Source organism: Notothenia coriiceps, unplaced genomic scaffold (genome assembly GCF_000735185.1).
Source record: "Notothenia coriiceps isolate Sejong01 unplaced genomic scaffold, NC01 NC01_scaffold00016820, whole genome shotgun sequence".
Classification (NCBI taxonomy): domain Eukaryota; kingdom Metazoa; phylum Chordata; class Actinopteri; order Perciformes; family Nototheniidae; genus Notothenia; species Notothenia coriiceps.
The window spans coordinates 126,267-144,252 of NW_011349521.1; the positions used below are offsets into that span (position 1 = coordinate 126,267).

General features: G+C 41.4%; 1 protein-coding gene across 1 annotated transcript; it reads left to right on the forward strand.

Moving 5' to 3' along the window:
* The first annotated feature begins 453 nt into the window (after nt 1-453).
* On the forward strand, nt 454-17,586 carry LOC104949794 (high affinity nerve growth factor receptor). Its single transcript, XM_010776201.1, has 13 exons — nt 454-602; nt 1,168-1,313; nt 2,073-2,211; nt 5,365-5,697; nt 6,173-6,184; nt 6,266-6,324; nt 6,418-6,520; nt 7,952-8,107; nt 8,407-8,537; nt 9,209-9,381; nt 12,503-12,743; nt 13,163-13,321; nt 16,227-17,586. The coding sequence occupies exons 1-13, from the start codon at nt 527-529 to the stop codon at nt 16,410-16,412; spliced, it is 1,914 nt and encodes a 637-aa protein (XP_010774503.1). The 5' UTR covers nt 454-526; the 3' UTR covers nt 16,413-17,586.
* The last annotated feature ends 400 nt before the right edge of the window (nt 17,587-17,986 follow it).

Sequence of the window (17,986 nt, forward strand, 5' to 3'; positions counted from 1 at the left end):
ATCTCAGTCCTGCTTTGCTTCTTTAGTTATTAATTGAGCTAGCACATTATTGACACGTTCTTTTGAGCCAATAGGGGTAGAGTGTTAGGTCAAAAGTTATTACTTAAAATAAGAGGGGTGTGAGACGATTGTTTTGATCTTAAGGTACAATTCTTCAAGGATTTATAAAATATAAAAAAATACATGTTTCTAATATTGATATTGGTTCCAAAGAGGAGAGAAACAACAATGATGTGATTATACATGCAGTGAGCAAAAAAGGTTATTCAAGTATCAATTGAAGTGAGTCTCCAATAAATGACCTCAGATTTTGTCTTGAAAATGTATTTGCAAGACAAAAGTTGCTGCTCTTGTCTACCTTGTGGGATCTTGTCAGAGAAATCTAAGGGAATAACATTTTTAAATTTTTAGCCAGTGGAGCTAATTCGTCCTCCTTTTTCTCTTCAGGGTTTTGAGGGACAACCCCTTATTTTGCTCATGTGACCTCCACTGGCTCCAGCATTGGCAGAGTAATGAACGCGGTGACATGGACAACCAGATGTTGTCTTGTTTCTCCAATCATCAAGAAGTACCCCTTAACTCGTTGGTGATAGATAACTGCAGTGAGTACTATCTGACCTTCATAACTGAACAACACACATGTTTACAATAACATGTGTAAAGCATAGATCAAATCTCACAGTAAAGTTTGCATATTCGTAGATTCTGGATTTCTCAATGAAGGAGAAGTAAGAGTTGTCATTTTAAGGATTGTGATACAATTAAAGTTGGATTTTTTTGGGAGACTAAAGCAATTTCTTCCAATCTATCTATACCTTGAGGGATCATTAAATATTTTTATTTTAAACATCACAACATTTATTTATCTTCTTCATAAGTCTCTCTCTTATGTGGTGCAATCAATATTTGAAATGACGCAACTAGAAAAGGAATAATAAAGAACCGTTTGTTTGTTATTATTCTGCAAATGAATTCCTTTTACAAGCAGGGGTGAAGTGAAATGCAGAGAAGAAATTCAGCATTGTTGTTTTGATCGCTAAGAGCGGGAACATCTTGTTGCCAGGAAACATATGGTAGAGTTTCTCTGAACAGCTGCTAAAAAAAACCCATGGCTCTCCACACTGCGTTGTACCACCACATCTCACACGTCTCCTCTGCTGCTCTCAGGTCTGCCCGAGGTGACTATTATCCCGTTCAAAGACTCAAAGACTAAAGATGGAGGCAACCTGACGTTTACGTGTCTAGTGACAGGAAGTCCCACTCCCAGCGTGAGATGGCGAACTCAAGAGCTCAACTCTCACTTCTTCTCGCAGGTAGTAAACTCCTTTCAATATATGTTTATATCATAAAGATATTGACAAGTACTGAAAATAGGATGGCTCCTCTGTCTCTCTTCTCAAGGTTTGTTCTGTTTTTCTCCAGTTTTAAGTTTTTTTTAGGAGATTTTATTGATATAAATCAGGATGGAAGGTGTTATAAAGCGCTTTTATACACATTTTAGTTTACCTTTGGGCTCTGCTTTAGTAAAAAATGTACATATAATGTCCTATAGGCACAAATTGGCCCCTATACTGTAGATAATTTGAGCTCCTGCCTCTGAATCATACTGTTCGACACCTGATATCCCTTGCTTGTCCCTAGATTTAAGATTTCATGTTTTGTAAATGTTTTGCCATGTAGCCTCCCCAAAAATCGTATTCCTCCCCCTCTTCTATTTTGATGCTTGCAAGGTTTAACTCTAAGATCCACTTTCTCTCGCTTGCTTTTAACTCTGCCTGTCTGCTTGTGGCTGTATTTGTCTAAGCTAAGTTTTATTTATTTTATTACTTTCACATTTCAAATGTTTTCCTGCTTGTCTCCTTGTGTTGTCAGCTATTTAGATAACCTGTAGCTTAAACCTGTATAAATGAGGTTCAGATGGGTTCTGTATTCTATTGATCTTCAGTAAATGTAGAAAATGGTGTCTCATTTCATCCCTCTGACCTGTGTACCTCTGAGTGATCCATATGTAGTTGTGACCGGGCTGCATTAACCTCCTCTGCTCTTTTCTCTGTGCCATCGGCTGCTAACAGAAGAGAATCTCGGGCTCCACGTTTGAGCTGGTCCTTTTCCTCACCAACGTTTCTTCCGATGACAACCTGCACAACCTAACTTGTGAGGCCGAGAACCAAGCTGGGCCCGGGGAGGAGATGGTGCAATTGGACATTGAGTGTAAGTGCCTGCAAAATAAAACCTCACTTTTGAGAGCTCACCGGCTCTATACAAGTCGTCGGGCTTAATGGAGGTTAGGGCGAGAGCACACTGGGGCTATTTTTTCTAGTGCAGGCAGGGTGGACAGCCAGAGAAAAGAAAAAAGCACTGCACTGATTTCTTCTAAATGCCCTCTCTACAAATACGAGTATGCACCCACCATGCTTCTAATGGAGTTCTTTGTCATCTGCCACTCACTCTGGCGACTGGTGAGAAGTGTTACAATAATATGAGTGAAGTGCTGCAGGTATGGCTAGTCATTTAATGCAGGGGATACAATGGAAGGGCAAAAGAGAGTGAACCTACCTCTCCTTGCTCTTAAAGAACTCTTTCACCTCGTACTTCTAAATTACAGTTGCAGCTTGACCCAGGAGGTTTACTGTTGTTTTCTTCAGATGCATTAGTGCATCTGGAAGTTGAGGAACACCGAGGAATGACAGCACCCAGCGGCCCCTCACAAAACAGACTCAGATGCATTAGCGATACATTACTGAAAAAATACTGCCCTAAACAATATCATATATCACCAACACAGTGACACTCATTAGAAAATACAGCCAAAAAGAGCACGGGCGCCTATTCAGCTGCAGCCAAATGCACGAGCATCAAGGGACAGATAATGAACGTCAGGAAAATGGGCTGATAACCCATGCTAAGATCTGATTTGAGCCTGTGCTAATGGACTTTTCCCTCCTACACCGGAAAACCGCTTCATCCGCAGTGATTGGCAGTCTTTAAATGCGTTAGTGCTGCTAATCTATCAACATCAGCCCCCCTGGTGGACGGACACTCGTTAACCGCTAGCCCTTTAATTACTCTTAATTACCTTCCAGAACAGTGGGTGTTTACTGCTGAGTGGCTCTCTGTGCCATTGATTCATGGTGCCCGTGTGGCTTCCCTTTCATAGAAGAGCTTTTCTAAAACATGTTTTTTGCAATGTAATATTTTTCTTTTTGACTCTGACGTTAAAAGGTGGATTCAGAGTGCACGTTTTTATTAACATACACAATGGCAAAGTTAATATTGTTGTATGCAAAGGTTCCAGTTAACAATGAATGTGCCTGGAGGGATGCTAGGAGTCATTTGTGTATTATAAAATAGATTTTGTTGTTGTCTAATTCTTCAGTGACAACAATAAACATTATTTTAGCCATACTTTTAACCCCTGCAGTGAAATACCTTGTGTAAGTTTAGTAGGGGTCGCAAATGGATGATTATTTAAAAATGATTAACTGTGCTAATTTTCACTTAGCCGCAGAATTCAGCGAGGTCTGGAACAAAAAAGACAAATGCCTCGGTATCCTCTTAGCACAGCACTTTGTGAGGCTGGGTCATGGGTTAAGAGCAGCACAATGTCAGTGTGTATGAGGGGTCCCGGCACTTCAGAGTCATGTTCGATCTAAAACAGGCCATTTCCTGTAACTTCACGTCCAGCAGAGCTTCCAGGTAGCTTTTGTGGTCGGGGGCGCAACAACGACCGGGATCCATTATTAATAGCAGGTCAGCACAGGTTTGCAGTACAGATGGAGAACATTGATTCATGGAAACTCAGAGAGGAACCTATGGGGCACTTCACCAACCTCTGACTTTATGTTACACATGATAATGGTGCACATTAAGCATTACATCTCAGGCTTGTACATTTAAACGAGCATCTCTATAATCATGATTTTAGTCATTTACCAGCAATAACCAGTCATTTAAAGTGAAAAAGTACATTAAGTTCACAAGTGCTGTCCTTAATTACAGTTTTTAGGTACGGAATGTCAACTCTTTTGAGTTTTGCCATTTCATATCTACTTTACAAAATGTTGTGCTTTTTACCTAACTACCACTACTCACTACTATTTATTTGACAGTAATTGTTATTTTTTAGTAGTTGTGTTGATTATTTATGTGGTTAATCTCACATAAATAGTGAGGTTTCCTAGAGCTCAAGGTGACATCTTCAAACTTCTTTTTTTGTCATACCTTTCTGTGAGAGCAAAGCAGAAAATCATCTAATTTAAGAGAATGTAATTGAAAACTCAATAAATCATTTAAAGGTCCCATGTCATGGCCATTTCTACTGATCATATTTCCATTGTTGAGGTCTACTAGAAAAAATTTAAATTTTGCAATTTTCCAAACTCACATTGGTTTCTCATACAGCATCTCTGTATAGTATGTGTATTCACCGGGTATTCACTCTCTGTCCTAAACGGCTTGTTGGAGCTCCTGCCCCCTCCCCCCCCTCCCTGTGAGCTCAGTGTGCTCTGATTGATCGGGGCGTTGCGAGGCTCGTTGCTGCTGCGAGGAGCGGATAGGTTTCCGGGTCGGCGATACAGCAAAACTCCTCCTGAGCACACACAAACACTCACAGCCGAAGTAAAAACAATAAGTGTGGCTTGATATTGAGTAAGAAAACGGTTTATAACGCTGTGAGAATGGGTCTGCGGAGAGCATTTCTCCGCCATCCCAACTCGTCTATTACCAGCGTTCAGGGAGCTCTACGCAAGTCAATGTGACTCCCTGTTAGTTAGCCAAGGGATCCTGGTGGTGTGTGAGGTACTCCGCGGATTGGGCCATTTGGGCCAATCTGGTAATTTGATGTTGATTTGTGTGTTCACACGTCACAGAACCCAGGAAGCAAACAATGGAAAAAGAGAAATCTCCAATGAGGCGCTCTGGGGCAGCATAGACAGGTCTTTTCTGTGTTAGAGCTTTACTCGCTACAGGGTGTACTTTGAGGGTTTTGACTCTGCAGACCGTTTACATGCAGAAAAACATTCATAACGCACAAGGGGACGGGTAATAACCCGAAAAGCATGACATGGACCCTTTATATAGTTGCAGATTCATTTTTGGGGTTTTTCTATTACCCTTCTGTCAGGAGCAGGCCGTTTATAGTGTTTATGCTAAGCTAAGATACAGTAACTTCATATTTACAAACAGACATGAGAGTGATATCATTTCTCAATGAGCACATTTATGAAATCATTATAATCTTCACTTCATAATTGACTTCCAGTTTAGAAGTACACAGTCAGGAGTATTTCATCAGTTAACACTTTCACTTTCCCAATCTCCTCCATCTCTACCATTACTAAACTCCCAAATGTTATATCTCAACAGTTTCAGCCAAAATCATCTTCCTGAAAGAGGCTGAGCCGCAGCACCACTGGTGTTTCCCTTTCGCTGTGGATGGAAATCCTGAACCGAACATCACTTGGCGCTACAATGGCAGAGATCTCAGAAAGAGCATATACACATACACCCAGCTCATCCCCGATCTGGGTGACGGATCGGTGAAACACGGGTGTCTCTTCCTCAACAAGCCCACCCACATCAACAATGGCCACTACACTCTGATCGTGCAGAACAATCTGGGGAGGGATGAGGCCACAGCTGAGGGGCTGTTCATGGATAACCCCTTCGACATGTTCGATCCTGAGGGGATAATTCCAGGTGAGTTCCTGAAACAGTTTAGGAGCGGCAGGATGGTAATTTTCCCGAGCAGAATCCCATAATCAGCCAAGGAGGCCATTAGGGCAACTTGAAGAGGAATATAGGTGAACATGATATTGTAACCCTGCCACTTGGTCCGTTTTTGAAACAATAGCTTCATTATTCTGCAACACTTATAAAAATGTCCACAATATACTTATTAGAAAGCAATGAGGGAAAAATCAGAAACCACTTATGCGCTCCTGAACAATTCTGCTTTTGAAGATAACAGTATACTAGATATTAAGTTATTGAAAAAAACAAGTAACGCTAAGCTCTTAGATATCTGCAAATTGACATATTGCCCACTCGTGTGTATGTAAAAATTTAAAAATAATACTTAGTTTACCCAACCTTCAAAACCTAAAAACATTCCCTATGACTAAAGTTTGTGTACTCATTTAAGTGTTTTTGTGTTCTTGTTCCCTCATACTAGTCCCTGAACCAAGTAAGTATTTTTTTCATTCTCCTAAAACCACTCCATACACATTGTAATTTTTTTTAACAAATCTCTATTCCTGCCCTTCAGTACCGACAAAGAAATCAGACATGGACGTCACAGAGAACTCGGAGAGTCGAGTGTTTGTGGTACGTCTGTGCGTCATTTGTCATAAAAACAAATGTAATGACTCACTGTGATTTTAGTAAGTGTGAGAAATTAATTTGTCTTTGTTTGAACAGGTGTCTGTGGCTGTCAGTCTCGCTGTGTTTGCCTGCATTTTCCTTCTCATCATGGTTTTGGTTATTAACAAGTGCGGTCAGCATTCCAAGTTTGGGATCCACCGTAAGTAAAAATCACAATCACTGAAATTCATTTACTGCATGTATAATATAGCTGAATATGAGGATAAAAATCATCCTTTCTTTATCGGATGATTTTACCTTAGTGCTAACAAAGAGCTAGATACAGACGTTTATTAGCTTAGCTTAGCAGAAATACTGGAAGCAGGAGAGAACAGGAAACAACAGGAAAGTCTTCGGCAGGAATCAGGAATCACTAAAAGTTTACTTCAAGATAACTTTCAAACGATATGTTTGGAGTTAAAATGATACCCTTTACCCGCGACATTGTGTCAGCCCAGAACCACAATCTGAAGGCATACAATGCAAACTGCAATGAGCCATAGTGAAACGTTCTGCCAAATTATTGTTTCAAATCACAGATGGTTCTGTCAGGCTCTCAGAAGGTAATGTGCAGGAGAGTCAGACTAATATAGGACTTCCACTGAGCTGTGTGCCGCTGTGTGGCCGGGCTAAAGTGCCTTAATTACTGCATGAGAGCGGCGGCAGCAACCTCCCTCAGCCACCGGCACGTGGTGATGGCCATTAAAGAAGATGGATGGATCAACAGATGGATGGATGGATGGATAGATTGATAGAGGGATGGATGGATGGATGGATAGATGGATAGATGGATAGGATGGATGGATGGATGGATGGATAGATGGATGGATGGATGGATGGATGGACAGATGGATAGAGGGATGGATGGATCGATGGATAGATTAATGGATGGATGGATAGATGGATGGATGGATGGATGGATGGATTGATTGATGGATAGAGGGATGGATGGACGGACGGATGGACGGACGGATGGAGGAACAGCTAAACGTGATAAAGCTCCACTCTGACCCAACCTCCCACCCCCCGACACACACACACACACACACACACACACACGCGCGCGCACACACGCACACACACACACACACACACATCTAGCCTTCTCACTCTCAAAGTGCCTAAGTGGGCCTGATTGCCTAAGTGGACCCTGCTCCCTCTTTCCTTCCCTCCATCGCTTCTGTGCTCTCTCTTTGTTGTTCCATTTTCTACCGTGTTGGACTCTAGGGGTTCTGTGGTTTGCCTTGCTGAGTGGGTTTTACAATTTGGGCCCCACTTGTTTGGCTTTTAATACGCACTGTAGTCGGGGGGTTGCTAACCATTCAGGCTTCCTTCCCCTTTTTTCACTTCAATGTGTCCTGATTGCCACATGGTTGATGATGGTGATTATTAGAGCTCGTAATCATCTGTCACCATGGCATCAGCAAACGTACAGACTAGTTGGTAGCGGAGAGCCTCGATTCCTCTAAGGGGGGGGAAATGAGCTCTGAATCTTCTTTTGATGGTCAATGCAATCACAAGTGGTTGGAGTCTGATTAGATGTTACATATCACTCAGTTTGGCTTGTTTGCATCCCTCCCCATTTCATTAGGCTCATCAGCTCTGGGCACTGAGGATGATCTGGCCGTGTCGCTTCGTTTTATGAACTTTGGAACCAGCCCGCCTTCCTCAGATGAAGACTCTGGTTTATCCAGCTTTGTGGAAAACCCACAGTACTTCTGCGGCATCATCAAGGAGAAAGACATGTGTGAGTGTTATTACTGAACTAAAATCTGCAATTATGCTCATTCCCCCAAATATTATTACATCTCAGTGTCTTGATTGTTGTTATTATTATTACACTTTTTCATTTGCAGTGTTTTAAACATTGTCTGTTTCTTTCAGGTTTTGGTTAGTTTTTTATTAGGTTTCTCAAAATGGATTGTATAAGGGAAGTAAACTATAGCACTAAAGTTGTGAAATCTCATGCATGTATAATTCACTTTTGGTCCACACAAACACCATTTCACACAGACTTTCTAACATTTATTTGTATTTCATGATCAGGTGTCCAGAATATCAAACGGCAGGACATTGTGTTGAAGTGGGAGCTGGGTGAGGGAGCGTTTGGGAAAGTTTACCTGGCAGAATGTGCCCACCTCAGCCCCGACAGCGACAAGATGCTGGTGGCTATCAAGGTGAGTACATTCGCAACTTCGTTTTCATTATGTCGACATCACTTACACTATTAATGAAGCCAGTTACTGTTTTATCTGTATAAACTGCAACACTCAACAATTAATTTTGGGGAGTCCAGCACGGGACATTTTTTACATTTTATCCCCAACTCCCTCTTCCTTCAGCTCTCAACTGTCCATCATCTGATGAAGGGAGAAATGCTGATAATTAAATACGTGCTATTTGATAACACATCATCAAGAGTAAATACACTGCACTTAAACTTAAATCCTCCATACACTGAAATAACATCCTGCGGTTTCAGAGCGAGATGTCTTTGTAGAGGACAGTCAGCTGGTTTAATACACAGCTCATGTTACAACAGGTTAGTGCAAACCGCAGCGAATAAAAACCAGACGATGAATCTGACTCTGCAAACATTTATCTTCCCATTAATCAGACTTTGCTTTTATTGCAACATGTCATCACTCATAAGCAGGGGCGCAGTAAGGGATTCTGGGTCCAATGGAGGAACACTTGATTTCTCTCTATAACAGCAACTTTACTTCCATGTTTCTATCACACAATTTATTTTTCTTACACAGTCGGTTGCTTTTAACGTAGTTCATTTAAAAGGTTTTACTTTTATTGTATGCTAAGTAACCAAAATATTCATGTTGTGTGGTTACAGACTCTAAAGGACGCCAACGAGTCGACCCGGCAGGACTTCCAGAGGGAGGCGGAGCTGCTGACGGTGCTCCAACACCAGCACATCGTGCGATTCTACGGCGTGTGCACAGACGGAGAGCCTCTGGCCATGGTGTTTGAATACATGAGGCATGGAGACCTCAACCGGTTTCTGAGGTACGTGGCAGACCTGCTCAAGATGCTCAGGAACAGCGTTAAAAAACTGAAATACATGCTAAAGTTTATCCAGCAGCTAAATGGGAAAGTATTTATTTGTCTATTCAGAAAATAGTTGAAACAATTAACTGATTGCCACAAAATGAATCCAAAACTTTTTATTAATTTCTATGAATAGCATAAATTATAATTTGAATATTTCATATTTTTTAGAATCTTCTATGAAACTAAACTGCATATCTCTGATGAAAAAGCAATTCAAATATTTGTACTTGGGCTTCAGGGTATAATAATTCATTGAACAAACTATTTATTAATTAATTGAGAGAATGATCATAACATTAGGTAAGGAAAGATTATTTGTAAAGCACCGTTCAGAGTGCATTAAAAAAGGCACAAAGGCATTAAGACAAAATATATATTTTTTTAAACTAAATAAAACAGCAAAAAGGAGAACATATGAATTTGTGTCCCAAAATGAACGTTAATTGTTGATAATGAAGACGAATGTAAGAATCAGCCACACACTGACACCTTTACACCGGATTCTAAGTGACTTTGAGAAAAGCACTTTATCATTAACTGTTAGAGTCAGAGTCTGTTGGCAGTTTTCCTCTAACACACCATTTAAAGTGTCCAGGTCTTTGTAGACACTGTTAGCTGCAGTTCGGCTACAGTTTCAGTGATTTTGAAAGGTTGTGTGCTTCCAGTGGTCCCAGAGGGCATCTGTGTCTGCGTGTATGAATAAGGACAACGGCACAACTGTGTACTGTATAGACTGATATTATGATGCTGCACTGCTTTAGAGGTCTCTAAATAACTATTTACAAAGAGCTTGGTTCTGTCTGGGGACCTTTAGAGTCTGTTTTTTAAACCTTCTGTAAGTTTGACACCTCTTTTGGATACATCGGCAATAATCTTTTGCTAAATTCACGCAGACATCCCTTAATATGAGCTATTTGCTTTAACTCCATCATTTCACATCCTTTTTCCTCCTTTTAAAGTTTGCCTGAAATTAGTTAACTGAAAATGAAGCCAGCAGTGAATTGTAGACAAAAAAAAATGTGCTTTGTTAAATCAGTGTGGGAGTTTTTTTGTTGGATAGCTGGCACATCTCTTGTTTGTCGTTAAAGTGATTCACAACATGTCAAGGCAAGGGGCACATCTGTTATTTATAAGATGTTCTGGCATGATAATACTAAGAAGAGTGCATTACAGGGTTTTATTTGAATTCTAATAAATGCTTTAAATATTCAGATTCAGCCCTTAAGTGGAAATAGACAAGATGTGATTTCTAAAGTAGCGGTTTATAATAGCACAATACACAGTGACAGAAGAGATTCAAATGTGTTATTTAAATCTGTTATAAATGATAAGTGTATGAACCTCTGGAGGGAGCTGAAGGAGTCCCTGAGGACCGAGACAGTGTTGACCTATCAGAGCTCACTTGGCACCTGGGCAAGCATGGGACTAAACTGTTAGAGCAGACGCAGTGGATGCAGTCTGCCAGGTGTCCTCCACAGGAGACAGATTGGGAGTGAAGACACACAAGCACACATGCATGCACACAGATTCTGCCTGAGATATATGTTCACCAATGGATGGAAATCGCATTTCCAGAAGACAGAATGGGTGAAATGTCCAAGGGCCCCCACAATGCAGCTGCCTTCCCACCCTGCCACCTGCCTTTTAAACTAATAGTGATTGTATAGACAACTTCCTTTGTAAGGAGGGGACAAAGTGGAGAGGAGAGATATTAGGATGGATGGAGACACATCATCAGTGATTTGCTCATTTAGGCTGAGTTTGACGTGAGAGTGGGTGTTTATGATCAACAGAAGAACGAGCGAGAGTCAATTGGCTCTGCATCTCCGAATTGCATTATTGCAAATCAATTGAAGGCGTATTACAAGCCTTATGGTTTCTATTAAATGTTCTTATTATGGCCGGGTCATGCCGACCAGGTCTGTCATGCTCTCAAGAGCTCATATATGTCAGAAATGTTCAATCAGCAGATTGCATGCTGAGGTCATTGTCCTTCAGATCACTCAAGGTTGATGCCACAGCTGAAAACACACTGGGAGCCCAATCCCAGCATTTCATTAATCTGGACAGCCAATAGAAACAGAGAAGAATAGCAGAGGCCAGCATGCTCTGCTCCTTACAAATGGAAATATGTGTGTTCATACAGTCCACTTTACACTGGACAAAAGTCATGGTTTCAGCTGCAGTGCAGAAAAGAAATCCAAGAAGGAAAATATGTTGTCATCTAGCAGCAGTAATAAGAAAAACATCTTTAAAAAAGCATAAACATGAGTCTAAACTCATCTTACCTTTAAAGTATTTCTAAAAGCAATGGCTCGTTACATATATTACAATTGATACAAACTGAGTCCTCAGAAAAAATCACTCAATTAGTGAATATAAATATAAGGTTATACTGCCTATAGACATATATTCATTGCAGTGATGACTAAGTCTTGAACCAATGAAACTAACCTTGAAATAATTGAATAACCTAATGCAAACGGTGCTTGATAAACGTATAGCAGTATATTGGCAACAATTAAAACTACTACACTCTGGTCCACTGGTGTGAGCAATTTCACTCTTGTACTGTGCTTTGGTACAATTTTGAGGTACTTAGAGGTAATTAACTTGATTAAATTACCTCCTTAAATGTCCATTTCATGCTGCAGTACGTCTATGCTAGATTAAACCAATTTTCGGCCTTTAGTACTTTGCTTGTTTCTATTTGTGGTTTCTTACACCAAAGCGACTTTTCCCTTCTAAACTTCTCTAATGGTTTAATTGAAATAACAATTTCAGAAGAGGTCCGATTATATAGAGATTTTACAAAAAGTAAAGTTTTTAAAGAAAGTGAAGGAGAATAAGAAAAAAACATTATATCACTCGCAGCAGCCATTCTTCTCAACAAATACATTTACTTCGATACTTGAAGGACATTTATTGATCTAAATACTTATTCTACCACTGCCTGGGTTTAATGTATGTTCTTACATATGTCCCTTTCATGTTTGATAAAGCCCAAAATATACATTGAAATAATCTTAAAGATGCCAAATCCAACCCTCACATGTCTGTGGTGTGTCCCCTGCAGAGCTCACGGCCCTGACGCTCGTATCCTTGAGGAGACGAAGATGCCCCCTCTGGGTCAGCTGACTCTTCCTCAGATGCTGCACATCGCCGCTCAGATCGCCTCGGGCATGGTCTACCTGGCCTCGCTGCACTTTGTCCACCGCGACCTGGCCACCCGCAACTGCCTGGTGGGGGAGGGCGTGGTGGTCAAAATCGGAGACTTCGGCATGTCCCGGGACATCTACAGCACGGATTACTACCGGGTGAGTGTTGGAAAATAAAAACACAAGACTTTAACAAGTTCCTCAAAGTGTCAGTTCAGCCAGAGTGTAATAACAGGACTTAATTTCCCACCCAGCCCTTATGTTTGGCCTTGCAAATTGTTTTTATCTTGGTGTCTTTGAGTTCATTCTCTCTGACGTTAAATGCAAAGTATTGAAGCGTATCAGGATGTTTAAACTCTTATTGTTCAGATTGTCTGCCTCACATTCAAGCTGAGTTATAGATAGTTCAAGGCTGAAGAGGAATCATATTCTCTTCAAGATTTGAATGTATGTGCTACCAAAATGTGGTATTTCTGCTAAGTTCCCTCAAGAAAGCAAAGTGGTTTAATATCCACCTTGACACTTCCATTAAGCATGAGGATGAAACATTACTTACATTCCCTCACTGTCCTCCTCAGGTGGGCGGACGTACGATGCTCCCGATCCGCTGGATGCCGCCGGAGAGCATCATGTACAGGAAGTTCACCACGGAGAGCGACATCTGGAGCTTCGGCGTGGTCCTGTGGGAGATCTTCACCTACGGGAAACAGCCCTGGTACCAGCTGTCCAACAGTGAGGTGGGTGGGACAGAAAGTTCATCGTCATCTTTAAGATAAGATGGACTTTTATTAATCACTGGTGGGGAAGTTGTTTCTCTGCATTTGACCCATCCTAGTGTTAAGAGCAGTGTGCTGCCATTTTGGGGAGCAGTGTAGGGAACGGTGCCTTGCTCAGGGACACCTCGGTAGCACTTGGTCGGGACTTGAACTGGTGACCTTCAAGTTGCCAAGCCAACTCCCTATCGACTTCGCCACCACCGCCCTTTGATAGTCCATAAAACAAAGACGTAACTTGCTACTGCCAAATCATTCAGTCTTTCCTGATGCCAGGACACATTTAAGTATGTTTTGTTTATATCTATCAATGAAGGACACACCAAACAAAGGGTCAGCTCACCCAAATAAAGAAATATATTTTTCTCACTTACCTTTTTTTCAAGGTCTTCAGATATCCACAGTAACTTGGTTTCGTCCATATCCATTAAATTCAGCATGTGTGTTTTTCAGTCAATGGCCGTCCTTATGTAGACATACTTTGGTAAGACTCGACATATTGTTGAGAGACTTTGTTCCAAAGATAAAACAGCACTCAAATGGCACTTTAAAACCAGGAGACAAACAATAGACGTCATTAAACTAATTGTGTTATTTTTGTGGCTGTAGGAAAGGATTGTGGCTCTACCCTGAGAAAGTTGCTGCTTGACGGAGTGCTTTCTCTCGGCTGTTGTCAACACAGTTTAATATTTCACTGTTGAGTTTTAACTAGACACTCAGATTTCCAGTCAAATAATAAAAATTGATTTGATGTCCAGACCTCAACAATGAAAGTGAAACTAGTAAGTAAATATTAGATAAATATCTTTTCTTGTATTGATTTTAGGCCTTGGTAGACTTGTGTCATTGTTTCTTTCTGTCACTTCCAAAGAAATGTAGTATAGATTTACCTATATTGTTTGTGGGAGACATGATATTTACTTTTTTACTTTCTCCTTCCGCTGCACAAATCTTGTTAACCTTCACAGTAGCAGACAAGCTAGCATAGCAACTGAAAACTAGCTTACTGACACCTGCTTGAAGCTGATGCTTGAAATAGTCTACGTGTTTCTCCGTAAAACTAAGTTTGTTTACTTAAATCGTATCCAAATAAACAGATACAACTTGTTAATTAGTGAGCATTAGAGGCGTTGATAGTCAGACCTTTAAAGTTAGTGAGCTAAGCTATTCTTATCCCAAATGTGTGGAGTGATGAGGCCCAGGCCTAAGCGCTCAAACTATGTATATAAACGTGGATTGTCTGACTGAAATAGGTTGTTGGTATTAAAATGTTTACTATAGCCTCTTGAGATCTACTTACAAACGTCAAATGAACCAGAACTTTTTTTTTTTCAGCCCATACTTGTGCAAACACATTTGTAAATGGCCGTTTTTTGGTGCATTGAGAACATGCAGAACAAAGCATTTTCACTGCAGTGGTGGATACTTCAGAGCATATGCTATTGAAGTTTTTCAACGCTCTACAGTCCTAAAGTAATCAATACATTCATAGTAATTAAGGGCATTTCAGTCTAGCCCTTGCAGCTCGAGCACCAAGAAGTGGGACTCCATTGTGACCACAGCGGTGCTATTACAGGCCCAAACCCTCTCTCCTTTCCAGAGAAGGGTAGATCACTTTCCCCAGCACTCAATGCTAATCTCATTGGCTCTCATTTTTGCCCAGGGCCAATGAGCTTTAACCTTGTTAACCTAATCTGTCTCGGCCAATGAAGGACAGGTAAAATCATCATGTTTCCTAAACACGCCGTGGCAGAGATAAATCATCCCAAAATACTGTCAGTGCACGCGTGGCGACAGCGGCCATTTGGGGCTGGCGATGTGAGTCTTTGTGTTGAGCGGCGAGGCGGACTGACGGGCCATTTTGCTGTGAATTGGCTCAGCGCTGACAGGCCTCTTCTGCTCATAGTATCAGGCCAAGGTTAACAATGGAGAGAAATTAAGTCCGTAACCCTTCAAATGGAGAGCGCAGTGAAAACCTCTCTCTAGGCTTAGCAGTGATTTATTCACTGAGCAGCGAGAGCGTGTGAACTCAATCAGTCATCAGAGCCATTAGTGTTTGTGCTGGAGGTTATTCATATTTTGGCTGCTGTCATTTGTCCCCGAGGTCTCCACTAATGGACGCGTCTGTAGGACTGTATATTTGAAGGTAGTTGGGCAAAGAAGTTTCCGTTAGTTCAAGAAAAAATGTTTTATGCTGAATACATTTTAGCAGACTGAGAATTTAAAAATGTCACCCCTAGCAAGTCAAAGTTTTAACTTGTTCATATGAAATATATCAGCGTCAACTACATGGATTGGAACAACATGTTGTGCAGATTCATAATTCCCAGAGAACCAATAACTGTGGTGATTATCAGGAGGTTGGTTTACGGAGGCGTGTGGCGCAGTGGACTATTGCGTTGGTGTTCGGATCAGGGGAGCACAGGTTCAAACCCCACTGCAGTCAGCATGTCGTTGTGTCCCTGAAGACACGTCACCCCAAATTGCTCCTGTGGGAATTGCCCACAGTATTGGGTATGTAAGTTGCTTTGGATAAAAGCGTCTAACAAGTGACATGTGATGTCTCAGTAATTACTCAAACAATTTCCATTCAGAGGATCAATTGAAAATAAATGGTATCTTCTGACCCTTGTGTATTGCCATTAAAATGTCAGGAAATGGCTACATCCAATTGTTTAGTTAATGACTACGTGCAAAACTTTGGATATCCCATCACCCTTAGCTGTACTTTGTCTTAGGTGTTATTTAGAAGGTAATTCCATCCTGACACTAAAACAATTAACAGAGTGATAACAGTCTCTATTGTTTGTCCTGGAGCAATTGAGGATAAATATTAATATTGCGTTCTTTTGTATTTCGCCCACAACAGGCCATTGAATGCATCACGCAGGGACGGGAGCTGGAAAGGCCGCGCACCTGCCCCAAAGAGGTGCACCTGCTGATGCAGGGCTGCTGGCAGAGGGAGCCCCAGCAGAGGATGGTCATCAAGGACCTCCACAGCCGCCTGCTGACGCTGGTCAGGAGCCCCCCCGTCTACCTGGACATCCTGGGCTGAAGGGCCGAGGACCAACCAGCGAGTGGAGTTCAGAGGCTGGGGAGGTTTTGATTGAACCCTCAGCTTCTTCTTTAATTTCATTCCTCTATCCAGGAGGTCATTTCTTTAAACAGGTTCCTCTTGGTTTCATTTAAAAACATGTCACAGTTGCTCCATATCCAGCCTCGATGCCTGACGGAGGAAGCATCTGCAGTCCCTTTCCGCCTTAGTTACGCCTCACCCCGGCGTAACCCCGACCCCCGTTTACTGCCCCTCATTCTCTGCAAACCTGTCAAATGTTTACCAAAGTGTTGAATGTTTATCTCAAGTGAGATCCGCCAGATGGAGGGACATGCATGGATAATTGTTGAAGTAACTGTATATGGGCTTTACGCTGCTGGGATATCAGATGATGGCTTGTTGGGGGATATTGGCTCTGAGCTGAGCTGGTCTTCATTTTATACAACTCTACAAGTGACACTTGTGTCGAAACGCAATTAGAAAATGAAACGGATGATTACAAGAGAGGGCACTTCACCTCACAAGTCAAAAGTGGAAAGCAATGTTTTAGATTAGGGCACAGTAGATAGTCCCTTGTACAGTATAGTCACTGTTTTTTGGATAGGTTTTGATATGAAAGGTAATTTAACGGCAATCAGAAAATGTATATAAGATATCAAAAATTTACAATCAAAAAACTTCAAAAGCTTGTTAATTGTTTCTGTCAAATCCAGTGTATCATATGAGTATTTTTTAAGAACAAAATGTCATATATAAGCAGTGAAAGTGTATGTTTACATTTAATTCTGTCGGTTCTCCTGTCAAATATGAACAAAAATACTTCCAAAGAACAAGAGTCTGACCTGTGGCCTGCCTTCGACACTCGAGAGAGGCTTTTGTACAAATTAGCGATGTTCAACATGCTACTGTAGCGACCTTCTAAATCAAAGCACTGAAGTGAAATTCAGTACGGGGGCAAGATGGTGGGGAGGGGACACACTGAGGCAACAGATGGATTAAAGTGAGTGAAACTCCAGGAGGAGGGGGACAGATGGCTCTGAAACAGAGACTGTAGGTGGGGCCAACTCCATAGAAAAAATAAAAGTTTAAATTCAACCAAATGAGACGCTTAGAGGGTGAAAGACTGAGTCTATACAAACATGCCTTTAAGTGTAAATACTAAATGTACATACTCTGTATTAATGTGTAAGAAACTATATATTCATGTATTGTTACTCCAGCTCTTTGTATATTGTCTGCCCTTAAAAATAAACAAACTTGATACAAAAAATGTCTGCAGGCTGGGGAGGACCATCCCTCTGCATCCATCATTACGGCGTGCTTCAGAGCGAACACAATGACTTGGGCGGCGGTCTGTAGTTTAAAGTTAGACATCTTAACAAGGCCATTCAAGAGCCTTCTATTATTTTTGACGAACTAATCAGCAACCTGCGACGTCTCCGCGGGATCCTCAGCAGACGGTTATTGAAAAGGAATAATCAAGTTTCATATTGCCTTACCGCTGGGCCTCCAGCAAGCAAACCCCGACCCAAACCCTTCACTCTACCTCACACCACCGACCCCCTCCTCATCCT

Excerpts from the sequence above, each read along its gene's own strand:
- LOC104949794 (XM_010776201.1), top strand. The coding sequence starts at position 527 with ATGGACAACCAGATGTTGTCTTGTTTCTCCAATCATCAAGAAGTACCC. Across the intron at positions 6,521-7,951 it reads TTCCAAGTTTGGGATCCACC|GCTCATCAGCTCTGGGCACT; the intron begins GTAAGTAAAAAT and ends CCATTTCATTAG. Across the intron at positions 12,744-13,162 it reads ACAGCACGGATTACTACCGG|GTGGGCGGACGTACGATGCT; the intron begins GTGAGTGTTGGA and ends TGTCCTCCTCAG.